Below are 13,942 nucleotides of genomic sequence, written 5' to 3'. Positions count from 1 at the left end.
ACAGCTTCAATTTTTAGATGTCTTTGTTTAAGCTGGGGTGAATGTCTGTAGAGGCAAAAGATCGAGTAAAGGGACAGGAGGTGAGCAAGGCGTAGATGGCAGGGGAATGATATAGAACATGTGTGATATCAAAGTAGATGGAGGAGATGCTGGGGTGGAAAGGGTTAAGCTAGAACTGGGGGAGGAGAGCAGAAAGAAGATGTATGAGTCAACAAAATGAAGGGTGTGTGGGAAAGTCCTGCCTGCAGGAAAGTGCTACTAATTCACGAGTTGACTAAAAAGGAGAAATTTAAGAATATGTATTTCACAGATGTCTGGAATTTGCTTCAAAATAATGAACACTGTTATTTGGAAATGGATAGAAGAATGCATGAAACAAAACCGGACAACAAATTAACAGTTCTTTAAACTGAGGAATGGCACATAAGAGCTCATGGTTCTAACCTTGCCACTGTCTTATATGTGTGATTTTCCAAAATAAAAGTAAAAATAAACCATGGTCATGCTTACTTATCTGACACAAGAAAATAACTGTTAAATGATCAAACAACAAATATCAGACTCATGGTGTAATATTCTGTCATTGTATTTTAGAAATAGATAGGGACTCTGGCAATGGCTCAGAGGGCTCAGTCCATTCCCTTCCAACAGACACAGAAACAGGGGTCTGGGAAGAAGGGTCATATGGCAAAGAGTTTACTAGGACCTACAGTCAATCCTAGAATGCACATTTCAGAAAAAGAAAAAAAGGGAAGCAGAGAAGGAGAGGTGGGAGAAAAGCCCAAGCAGTGTGATACATGTTTGTATTGGCAGCACTGCGAAGACAAAATAGGCAGATCCCTGGGATTCTCTGGCTGGGCTGCCTAGCCTACTCAGTAAGAGGCCCATATGAGATGCTATCTCAAAAGAAAAAATGGGGAGGGATAGGGCACCTGAGGAATAATAGCAATGTTGTGTCCTGGCCTCCACACAAGTCTACATTAACATATGTGCACATCCATGCCCACATACACAAGCACATACACATACATATTCACACACATGTACACACACAATCAAAACACAGGTACAAGTGAAGCAGAGCATAAGCTGAGGCAAGAGAACTAGAAAGGGCTAACTAAACAGTGTAGTGTACTTGTGCAAAACACTGCAAAGGCTCTATACATTGGCCGGGTGAAGCATGGGCCCACTGAAGAATTGACAAAGAGAAGAACATGGTTCAATTTATATTTTATAGGAATTATTCAGCTGCTTTGTTGAGGCTAGACTACAACAGAAGAGAAGAGTGAAAGAAAGACTTACAAGCATTTGGATGTCAAAACATGGCTGCTTGTATCTGCCTCAATGGCAGTGGAGGGGGAAAAAAGTCAGAGTCTGTAAATATTCTGAAAGTGGAGCTAAGAGGTGATTGACAGGTCAGGTTTGAGACATATCACAAAGCGGTCCTTCTAGGCTTAATTCAAGCTTTTTGACTTCAGCAGTTGTAAGAGAGAACTGGCATTTTTGTGAAATAGGGTGACAGATGTAGCGGGAAGACAGATGATGGTTTGAATTTATTACATTTGAGGTGTCTTATCAACATTTGGGTACATTGTAAAGCAGGCAAATGAGACAGATGTTCATTTCCCTCTGATGTAAAGGACTGTCTACTCACATCTTTTCCAACCAGCTCTCTCTGGTTCTCAATGACACCCCAAGGAGGGATTCCAACTGTCCAGATTTTCCTCAAAGACATAGAGGAATGGGCTTTTAGGGCATCCCCAACATGCTTGGACACTCCTATGAAACCAGAGTAGAATCGAATTTGAGCTCACAGATCATGCTAAACAAAGGCCCTGACAGACACAAATAGACAATCGTATGTAAAACACCATTTTTAAGGTAGTCTCTGAGCACAGTATAATTAAGATGCAGGGTTCTTGACTGTCTCTCTCCTCTCGTAATCTCTCTACTTCTTACTACTGAACAAGGAGCTGCATAGTTTTCCTCTTCTTTGACCAATTCTAATGACAGACACTACTCTTGCCTTGCTAGAATGTCCCATGCAGTGCTTGACATCATGAGTATTCTAGTGTTCTCCAGTGTACCAGTAAAGTAGCCTATAGATTACCTGTGATGTAAAAGCACGAGGTTCAGAGACCACTCTGTTGGTGGTGGGTATTTTGGTTTGCACTTGTTTGTCATTCTCCCTAATATCACCATATCTCCTGTGAGTGCTGCAGAACACCAAGTCGATATTAGGCTACCTGACTCACAGTTAGAAACGGGGAGGGAGTCAGATGTGAACTTTACCTGAGTTTATGCCTTCAGTAATTATCCATGCTCCTGTGGTCTCTGCAGCTTTGACCAGCCCCTGGCTGAAGGTCTCTTTGAGCTTGGAGGGCATCTTGAAGTTCTGAAGACCCCCATGAACAGAGATCACAAGCTTCGGCAGCTCCATATTCCACTCTTTCAACATTAAGTGCAACAGATGATCTGATTTGGTATCCCAAGAAGTTCTAATGTACTGGAAGAGCAGCGCAGACCCATGAACAGAACACAGGGAAGCATGCTAGTCAGTAAAGACAATGAACACACAGGCCCACTAAGGTAGCCATAGCTTGTCTAGATGTATCCAGGGTCTCTCTCAAAGTTTAACTTCACCTAAGGGAAATGTTTGCTTTTAAAGGTTCCACATTCTCTCCAACTTCCTTCAGGGAATTATAAATCACTACGGGACGCTTCCTCCAGTTAGAGGTTTGGTCTCCACAGTTCTCCAGAAGACTGGAAGTGAGGGAAAAAAATATTTCATCAGTGTATCACCAAAGCCACTTGGAGGGAGTTTTGCAAAACAGATGAAATGTGACTGTTTATAAATGCCATAGGTTTGCATTTCCTTGGTCCTTTTTTATACATATGAAAATTTTTAAAAATTTAGATGCATGAACGTATATATTGTCCTTTTAGTGCACCCATAAATCATTTCTTTACCTATGATTATTCCTATGAGAAATTTTTCTTTTCAAAATAGCTGCACTCAACAGGAGCCTAGCATGAATGTCCTCTGAGAGGCTCCACTCAGCAGCTGACTCAGATAGTGAAGGGAGCTTGGGGACTCATGGAAGAATAGGAGGAAGGACTGAGGAACCTGAAAGAGATAGGAACTCCACAGGAAACTAATAGAGTCAACTAACCTGGACCCTTGGGGCTCTCACCATCTGAACCACCAACAAAATAACACACACAGGCTGGACCTGGCCTCCTGCACTTAAGTGGCAGATGTGCAACTAGGTCTTCGTGTAGATTCTGAACAAATGGAGCAGGGGCTATCCCAAAAGCTGCTCCCTCTCAGTGAGATATGTTCTTCTAACTGGGCTGCCTTGTCTGGCCCCAGTGCGAGAGGATGTGCCTAGCCTCACAGAGACTTGATGTGCCAGGGTAGGGTAATATCCAGAGAGCCTCTGCCCATTCAGAGGTGAGGAGGCAGGGGGAAGGATTATGGGAGACCGTGACCAGAAGAGAGACTGTGAGTATGATATAAAGTGAATAAAGAAAAAATAACACACAAATGAAAAAAATAACTGCACTCATCTTTGAGAGTACAATCAAAGAAAAGATCAGTAAAGTCACCTGGGAGTTTCACTGATTATCTGCAGCTGGCCTGACATTTCAGGGCATGACTGGCTACAAGTCACTTAAGTTCTGCACAGTGAGGCAAATTTGCCTTCTTCAAACAGAATACCAACCAACAAGTAGGAGTAAGTCAGGCATTAATAGAAAGGCAGGCATTAGGAAACCATGAGCTCCAGGTCTATGCCAAAAGAAAGCATGGGTGGAACTTTCCATACAAGCAAGTATAAATTACCACAACAGACTCTAAAATGATGTTAACAACTTGAAGCAGTTTACTATTCATCTTTGAAGTTGCTACTATAGGACCACTTCATTTCATAATTAAAATATTAGAAATTCTCAAGCAGAGACTGAAGGAACGGCCATTCAGAGCCTGCCCCACATGTGCCCCATATTATACAGCAATCAAGACTAGATAAGATGGATGAAGCTAAGAAGTGTAGGCTGATAGGAACCAGATATAGATGTCTCCTGAGAGACACAGCCAGAGCATGTCAAACACAGAGGCGAATGCTAGCAGCAAACCATTGAACTGAGAATGGGACCCCCATTGGAGGAATTAGAGAAAGGATTGAAGGAGATGAAGGGGTTTGCAGCCCCATAAGAACAACAATGCTAACCAACCAGAGCTCCCAGGGACTAAACCACTACGTAAAGACTGTACATGGACTTCCCCATGGCTCCAAGTGCCTATGTAACAGAGGATAGCCTTGTTGGGCATCAATGGAAGGATGGTCCCCCAAGCCTGCCAAGGCTGTGCCCCCAGTGTAGGGGAATGTTGGGGGTATGGTAAGGGAGCATGGATGGGGAGGGAAACACCCTTATAGAAGAAGGGGAGGGAGATGAGATAGGGGGTTTATGTCCAGGAAACCAGGAAAGGGAATAATAACATTTGAAATGTAAATTTAAAAAAATCCAATTAAAAAAAGCCAAAAACAAAAAAGAAAGAAAGAAAGAAAGAAATTCTGATCAACCACTATCAAAACACATATGTAATAGGAAGAATAGAAAGTTGATCAGTATCCCATGTATGAGAGATGCCCCTGAACTGCCAGTATTAGCACACTACAATAATAGGACCAACACAGGCAGACCCTTACTAAGATTTTTTTTTTTTTTTTTTTTTTTTTTTGCTGAGACCAGTTCGTGAGGGTAATAGAGCAGCCCAGGTTCCTGTAGCCAGCTCTTCTCTCAGGTGAGCCTGTCTTCACTTCTAAATCTTCCCCATACTAGAAAATATTGCTCTTTGAATAAACACTGCTGAAGAACTAAACTATTAGCACTGGCCCCTTCCAACAGAACACTTCTAGTTCTTTCGTAAGTAAATCATCCCCCCCAGGCAGAACCTAACAGACAGGTTCTCTTAAATTCTTTGTAGAAAAAGGTGGGAGGGATTCCAGGAAGGAAACTACAATAAAAGGAAACAAAGATAGTTTGTCTAGTGGTGCTGCTCACCATGAACCTGAGGGATAAAGGAATCCTGGGCAGCTGTACCTTGCTGAGACATGTAGTAAAACGCTTTCCTGTAAACAACACTATTACATTAGGACAGCCAAAAGCTGAGTCTAAAACAAGCTAATTCTAGGAGCTGAAGAGATGGCTCAGGGGTTAAGGGCACCACCTGCTCTTCCAGAGGATGCAAGTTCTCAATTCCTAGAGTTACAACAATCTGCAACACCAGTTCCAGGAGATCTAACAGGATCTATGTATGTATGTGTGTATGTATGTATGTATGTATGTATGTATGTATGTATGTATGTGATGTAATAGATCTCTCTTCTGGCCTCCCTGGGCACCAGGCACACATGAGATGCAAACAATGCAGGCAAAACATCCTTACATATAAAATAAAACAAATTTAAAAAAGCTAATTGTCAGCAGATGTGTCTAGCTATATTTTCGATTTTCCTGAATGCTCTTGACCTTTGTCCAAGCCAACCAGTTGCGTCATTGGGGCCATTCACCCTGTTCACCTTCAGATCTCAAACTTAACACGTGAGTCAGTTTTCTCGACTTTTGAATGCCTTTTTCATTGCATGCTGTGTCCTTTCATAAAAGGTGTTTTCACATTCCTTCAAAGACCCGTGTTCCATTCTCATAGCATCTTCCACCTCTGTGAGGCCCGTATAATTAATTCCCCCAACCCATACACAATACCAAACAGTGTTAATACAGGAAACCTCTTTTCTTTGGACTAAAGGGAGTATCCAGGCACACAGTAAGTAATGAATGTTCAGAAAAAGGAGAGATGATGGTGGTTAAGAATAAACAATATCTGCGTTGTGGGACAACAATGGAGCCCTTGGCTTGCACATAAGATGTCTTGGGTTCAAGCCCCAGTACTGCAACAAACAATAACAATGAGAGAAAGGCAAACAGACAGACAGACAGACAGACAGACAGACAGACAAGACAAACAGAGGACAAAGAAAGAGAGAAATGGCTCCAACATAAAGAGTGCTTGCTGTTCTTTCACAGGATTCAAATTCAGTTAACACCCACCGTAGGGTTACAACAGACTTAAAACAACCTGTAACTCCAGCCCTGGGGTACCCAAGGTCTGCTTCTCACCTCCAACAGTACCCCTACACTTCATAAACACACACACACACACACACACACACACACACACACACACACACACACACAAAATAAATATCTTAGAAAAAAACAGCAAAAGGAAGGAGACTCAAAGTTGAAGGAAAAACTGCAAGCAGGGTTAAGAATCAGCAGATTCTCAAAGCAGATTGGAAAAATGAGAGGGATTTTTCTGCCCTAAAACAGAAATAAGCATGCATAGTTAAATACAAGAGGATGAATAGCTGTACATGCAGATGCCACTAGAACTGCACTGCGACTTCATGACGAGGACCTTCTGTTTAAGTGCAGCCTTCTGATAGTCGCCTGCAGAACATGGCTGGCACTCAGCTTTCCTGGGGTTGTTCCACTTGGGAAATGAGCTACTAAGAAAACAGCAGAAGAGAATGCCCAAGGGGAGGTGGACCCGTTAACACTGTATGCTATAATTTGGATCTGCAGGATCCCCCAGAGCACACTGTTACAGGCCTACTCACCAGCCTGCGTCATTAATGGGCCATGGTAGAAGCTGTCTAGGTGAGGTCTAGTGGGAAGACGTAGGGTCATTGGGGGGTGCACCCTACAAGGATATTGTTACCCTTGTCCCCGTCCCCTACTTCTTCCAGGCTGCTGTTAAAAATCAGGCTGTGCCCTGCCCAAGATCACTGCATACTGCATAAAACTATAGTGTTATGGGCTACACCTTGCCCCGAGAGATTCCATGTTACAAGCACTATTCAACTCCACTTTGCCTGTAAGTGCACAGATAGGATGACACTTCACCTTGCTCGGCACATAAACAGCACAAGAAACAGACTGATAGGAGTTGGGGATTTGGCTCAGTGGTAGAGCGCTTGCCTAGCAAGCGCAAGGCCCTGGGTTCGGTCCCCAGCTCTGGAAAAAAAAAAAGAAAGAAAGAAACAGACTGATAAACTTACCCTAAAATTTACAAAAGGTGCCAAGCTCTAAACTTATAGAGTTAACTGAGACTATGTGAGCACATAGCTGTATTAAAAGTCATAGCAAGAAAACTAATTTTGAAAATGTATTAGATACGCCAAACAGAAGAAGAGGTATAACAGCCTCACCTGGACTCCACAGTTCAGAAACTACCTAATTAGTAAAATAGTGATGAGCTCTAGTAACATGTCATGTGACCACCCTCAGTGTGCATCATAGGACCCACAAGCAGAGAACTCACAACTGTCCTGGGAGCTTCAGCTCGTCTCAGTCCCCACTGCTGTTATAACATATTAAAATTATCATCTTTTCCCCCATCTCCACCTCGTCCTGTACCTGGGGTACAGACAATGCCTCTCATACCTAAGAGAAGAAAAGACCAGGCTAGATTTGACAATGGATCAATAACAGGATCCCTTTGCAATAAAGCCACACCGGACGGCTCTCTCTCATTAGGAGCTTGCAGGCAAGGTCTCTTTTGTTCAAATCTAGTGAGATGGTTTGGGTTCTCAGCAAACCTTGGAGTGGTAGATATGTTCGCCATCTTGGAAGTTAATGGTGCCGAAGGTATCTGTAGGGCTTTTCACCGTGTGCTTCTCGACAGACCACTGCTCGTTTCCATTGCCCTCAGTGGCTGAGAGGCTCCAGGCACGATCTAGCCCCTGGTGCTCTTGAATCAGCCGCCCACAGTAACACCTAAACTCCGGAAAACAAGTCACTCAGAAAAGAAAATTGGTGCAACATTTCCAATCCTCAGATTTGTGTGTAGAAGTTACATATTAATAACATTTAAAATTTCACGTTCAGTTCACTAAACTTGGCAGCAAGCATCTTTGGCCCATAAGCAATCTCTCCAGTCCCTGCTTCTCCTGAACAGTCTGTCAGCCAGGTAATGAAAAAACCATAAATATGTATAATTAGACTTTATTTCTTCTGTCCCTGATTTCTGTTGTTTTGTTTGTTTGCTCGGTTTTATTGTTTTTTTAAGGTGGACTCTCACCACAATGCTCAGGCTAGCCTTGAACTCCTAGTTTTAGATTGAAGTAATTCTTCTGCCTCAGCCTCCTAGTTAGTTAGACCACAGAAGGTGCCATCGGATGTGACTCTATCTCCTTTTAAATAAAAGTAGTTGGGGTGATGGAAACAAAAGCTTTTGCTATTGATGAAGTATTTCAGTATTCTTCATCCATATTTTCCTTTCACATTATAACTCCTTATTAACACACAATAAATTTATAAAATTTGTAAATAAGCATATATATATATATATATATATTCATATCCCAAAATGTTCAATGGTGTGGTATACTGTAAAATTTGTAAAGCCCATGCTATCAAAGGCAGAAATCTTTACCATGGTCTCATATATGTTTATTCATTTATAAATTATATATGCTCATACCAGTCTTATTAGTCGAAATAGAAGTGGAATTATAAATGCACCGAATTTTCCACTGTTTTTCCATTCATAATTATATAATATAAGAAATGACTAAGTAACATCAGCATTCATCAACAAGAATACAAATATTGGGCTCAACACATAGCTCCATTGGTAAAGTGCATGCCTTAGCATTAAAGAGGGTTCCATCTCCAGTACCACAAGTGTCAGGCATGGTGGTTTACACCAATAATTTCAGCACTACAAAGGTGGAGAAGGGAGAATCAGAAGTTCAAGGTTATCCTTAGCTAGTTTAATAATATCTAAATAATAAGTTTAAGGATAGCCTAGGCTAAATAATACCGTGTCTGAAAAACAAAAAGCCGGTAAGTTGAGTGTGATGATGAGGACCTATAATCTCAGCTACTGGTGAGACCAAGAATTAAAAATTGGAGGTTACTCGAGGCAACTAAACAAGACTTCAAGACTGTCTCAAAATTTTAAAATGTAAAAATCAAATAAGTTAAAAGTTAAAGTTAACACTGGATACATTCATAAACTTTAGGATATAGTCAGAATCAAGGAAGGTTGATTTTGCTCTACTGACAAAAAGGACTCACTTGCTGACACATACTTCAAAATATATGATAAAATGTGTATAATATGTCAGTCTATTTGCAGTGTGCATGTTTAGCCTGCTTTTATGCAAATTCAGCATGTGTAACTCATATGTCAAATGCTTCACTGAATGCCCAACACAGAGCTACAGTTTATCCAAATACAATGTGATAGCAAAATAAAATATGATGTTTCATACATGTTTTAGGTAGTAAAAGTTCTTGTCAAATAGCTTAAGTTGTTTGCATGTCTCAATAACTCAGGACTTCTATTAGTTTCAAATATCATGCTCAAGAAAGTCAAAAGAGAATGAACACACACACACACACACACACACACACACACACACACCTTTTGTACGTCTAACTTTGTAGAGGAAACTAACAGATGCCTTCCTCTGAGTCCCTTAAATATATAAGAGCAATCTGACACATTTGTCATCCATTAATCAACAGAGCTGTTTCTATTGATCCAGCCAGTACACGGCTGCCCAATTTCTCCCTCACTGTCCCATGGGTGTTGCTGCCAAAGCTGTGTACTCCACTGAAGAGGACAGCATTCCCTGATAAAGAAGACTGTTCTAAGATCTCTGAGGGGCTGAGCTCCCTGGCTAGAGCTCCCCAAAAAAGCTCTTGAGGTCTGAAGAAACTCCTAAGTACTTTTCAACACACTACCTCAAAACGAAAAGGAATCTGATTTTTCAGAAAGCCTCACCTGACTAAATTCTGGCAGATTTGGCAGCCTGGAGTGCATCTGAGTCAAAGAAATAAAGTTATTGTTAGTTTACTAATATATGCAATAGTAACTTAACGCTTACTAGTAAATACTTATTGTGTTCCATGGTCTGAAAATTGGGATTTACTAAATACTCATGCATCATGTACATTCCACGTCGTTCCCTGTGTATAATTATATTGTAGAAACAATGATAAAATTAATAATACGTAAACTATGGTACCAAAATACCTAGATTTGAACACAATTGATTCAATGAGTCTCCTAAGCCACGGCTCTCACGTTTAAAAATGACTTTAAACACTTTATGACCCACATACAGTGATAAAATAGATTATCCTAGCTGGTACAGCTGAAGTAGCTCGTGCTCCCTGGTGCACTGCAGTGTATGTAATGAGAGTATACGTTAGTTTCTTTGCTCACTGCTGTGACAAAAGACCTAATAGAAGCAACTGAAGAAGAAAGAGTTTACTTTGGCTCACAGTTTGAGGGGACACAGTCCGTCATGGTGGCCAGTCATGAAGGTGGGAGTGTGAGGCAGCTGCTCACACTGTGTAGTGGTCAGGCACCAGAAAGAGGAACAAAGATCCTCAACCTTTCTCCTTTTATTCATCCGGAGACCAGCCTCTTGGAAATAAATGTACCAACCACATTCTGGGTGGGTCTTCCATCCTCAGTTAAATGTCTCTGGAAATACTCTTATAAACACACCCAGAGGTGTGCCTCATTAATTTAGTGGGTGATTCTTAATTGGGTCAAACTGAAGCTGATGGTGGAGGTTAACCACGATCGGTAGGTATCGTTATTATTGTTGTTGTTTTTAATCATTGCTATTATAATCACTAAACAAAGGTAACAGAGCTCTAGGAAATCAAGCAACAAAACATATTTTAAAATATTTTAAAGTCATAAAACAGGGCCAGTGACATAGGTCAGTCAACAGTGTGCTTGCCTAGCACACCCAAGGCCTTGGGTTCTATCACCAGTACCTCATAAACTGGGTATGATGACACACATGTATAATTCCTACACTGTAAAGGTAGAACGAGGAAGTCACAAGTTCAATGTCATACTCTGTGACATACTGAGTACAAGACCATCCCAGGCTACAAGAGACACTGTCTTTCTATGTGTATGTTGTGTGTGTGTGTGTGTGTGTGTGTGTGTGTGTGTGTGTATAACAATATCAAAACAAATACAGCTGTTGATCTACCTCTATGCCTGTCCAATGCCATTCTGTTTCATTAACACTTTTTGTTGTATTTTTTATTTGTTTGGTTGGTTAGTTTGTTTGGTTTACTTTGATTCACTTGGTTTGGTTTAGTTTGGTGGGTTTTAGTTAGTTTGATTAGTTTGTGTTGGTTTAGTTAATTTGGCTAGTTTGATTTAGCTAGCTTGGTTAGTTTGTTTTGGTTTGTTTGTTGTAGTTTACTTGCTTTGGTTAGTTTAATTTGATTGGCTTTGGTTTTGCTTAGTTTAGTTGGCTTATTTTGGTTTAGTTTAGTTTGTTTTAGATGATTTTGTTTGCTTAGCTTAATTTGGTTTGGTTTGGTTTGAATTTTTTTCTTATGCACAGTGCTAAGAATGGACTCCAAGGCCTTACATATGCTAGGCTCTGCCACAGAGCTCCAAACCTAATTCTCATCATTGTGCATCATGACTTCTCAAAGGTAAAGCCTCTATGTTTCAGTCTTCTTTCATATTCTATTCTACTTTTCTTGACTGGGGAATCTGAGAATTCTAGATTCCATATCTAGTATCAAAATAAATCAATAGATAGATAGATATATAGATAGATCAATCGATAGATAGATGAAAGAAAAAGGTTTGAAATTGCTTTTCTTTTCTGAACACATATATGTCCATATGAATTTCAAATCTCTTAAAATATCTTTCAAGACTTTGATGAGTACTTTATTGAATTTGTAAAAATGAGTCGGGATTTAATATGTATAATTATTTATAATATATAAATATAATAATAATAATAATAATAATAATAAAAAAATGTTCTCTTTATAACTCAGAAAAACTTCCAGGATTGAGTCAATGATCATATTTTCAATGTAAAGTAATTTAAGAAAAAAGTATAGTTTTTCAAGAGGGAAAAAAAGATATTGCCTATAAAATCAGGAGAAGTATAAGATACTTAGAACCTGACATTCTAGCCTTCACTTCTCCTGACTAGCCTTGATGTCTTTTCTTAAAAATAAGGAGAGAAGAATTTAGGATCAAGCCTATTAGATTTGCTGTCTTATTAGGAGCTTAAAAATATAATAAAAGAGAAAAAATTGTTCATGCTAAATAGTGAACTACTGGTTTTATTGTGTGAATCATCCCCAGGCTAATGTTTTGAATGTTTGAATTCCAGTCCCAGAGCCCAAGGCTTGAGGTGCTGTTTGAAAGCTTGCAGCATTTAGGAGCTGAGGCCTGGCTGGCAGAAATATTTCACTTACTGGCAGGCCCTTGAAGGTAATGACTTACCACTCATTCCAACCAGTTTCTGTTTTCTTCTCTGAACAATGTAAACAAGATCTTGTCACACACAGGAGACAGAGTGGACTACCCTACATGTTGTACTGAGACCTTCTGAAGTTGAAACTAATCAACCCTTCCTCCTAAATGCTTCCTTCCCTAGTTGTTTCAATCTGTTATGTCACGTGGCTGAGAAGTGAGAAATACACTACCAATTTCCTACCAATTATACTAACAAAAATACATAAAGCTACGCTTTTTGAGACTCTTCCTAGAGCCCAGGAAAATGGACTGTGTGAGAAGAACGGCCATCATCTAGTACACATTCTGTAATCACATGAACGTAGAGACATGGGACAAGGTTGCTCTCCACTGTAAAATGTAGGAAATCTTAGATCTTTCATAGAATTATGGTCAATGGATCTGGTCACACTAACATGTGTCTGTAGTTCCAGCACCCAGGAAACTAAGGCAGGAGAATGACAAATTTAAGGCCCACTGGGGCTGCATACTGAAAACCTGTCTTAAAATTAATATGTATCTTTTCTCTGAAATTGGGGGTTAATGGTAGAGCCCCATGTACACTAGGCGAACGCTGAGCTCTGTTTCATATCCAACATCTTAGGATGTTGCATCTAAGGATGTGTGGTTACACAATTCATTTTCTGTCACTTTTCCTGAGGTCTAAGGAGATTATGAAGATTATTTTCCACTTGACTTGGACCTCAGTCTGCTTTACACTATACCTATCACCCCATTGCATGATACTATAAAAGATGAATGGAAAGAGGGGGAAAAAAACAGTGTTACCTTGGCATCCTATAAACATTTTATAAACAGGCGAAATGAGAATTTCCAATCACAGGGCTTACCAACCATAGGTAATTCAGTGAGGGTGGGACTAGTCAATGTTTAACAAAGGCAAAGAACACCATTTTAATCCTTGCCAAAGAACCTTACCATGCACCCCATGTACCCATGACTTCTAAACTTTAAAGGCACATAAGGCCAACAGCACTAGGGAATCTAAAATAGACTAGCTACCCCAATTAAAATATTTCTCTTCTATTTCCCTATCAATTTTCCACCAGGTCAATGACATCCACTCCTAACCTTGTGGACCTGATTACCCTGAGGAATTTTCCGTAGACCTTTCTTTCCCTGCTGCTCACCAGCTGCATTGTTGACCTTTGTCCTACAACTAGAGTTTCCATAGGGTTGTCCAGAACTCAGAGTTTTCTAACTCAGCCCTGCAGCCTACAATCTACATATACATAAAACCCCCAGAGGAAAACATAGAGCTAAGTCAGGTGACACCTTGGATCTCTGCAGTGTCTCTAATGTGTCCTCAACAGTCATCATTTCCCATGGATATTTTACTTGGGATAAAGAATAGTCACAACACTTTGAATATTCAATACAAAGATAGTAAAAGTTATTTGCCCAAACTTGAGTAACAGCCTTATACTCCTATGACACCTGTCCTACCTCCAAGAGGAACCACAGTACCACATGGAATGGAATTTACCACAGTGTAATGCTGGTAATACCTGTAATTTTTTCCTCTTTTCAGTTGATTACTTC

At 40.3% G+C, this 13,942-nt stretch overlaps 1 protein-coding gene across 24 annotated transcripts in view; it reads right to left on the bottom strand.

The window, feature by feature from the left end:
- Nucleotides 1-13,942, bottom strand: part of Trpm6 (transient receptor potential cation channel, subfamily M, member 6) — a 163,928-nt gene that overhangs the window by 98,468 nt on the left and 51,518 nt on the right. For 15 of the 24 annotated variants that reach the window (XR_015619880.1, XR_015619858.1, XM_087549827.1 and 12 more), the window contains 4 exon segments: nt 9,863-9,901; nt 7,668-7,845; nt 2,293-2,506; nt 1,655-1,779 (listed from right to left, as the gene is read on the bottom strand). Coding sequence is in view for 21 of the 24 variants with exons in the window: in XM_087549827.1 (XP_087405953.1) it covers nt 1,655-1,779; nt 2,293-2,506; nt 7,668-7,845; nt 9,863-9,901 (556 nt within the window). In the remaining 3 variants the exon portion in view is untranslated. 24 annotated transcript variants of the gene reach the window in all.

The sequence above is a fragment of the Rattus norvegicus genome, chromosome 1 (assembly GCF_021556685.1).
Source record: "Rattus norvegicus strain SHRSP/BbbUtx chromosome 1, alternate assembly SHRSP_T2T, whole genome shotgun sequence".
NCBI classification, from domain to species: Eukaryota; Metazoa; Chordata; class Mammalia; order Rodentia; family Muridae; genus Rattus; species Rattus norvegicus.
This window is presented reverse-complemented; position numbering and strand designations above follow the sequence as displayed.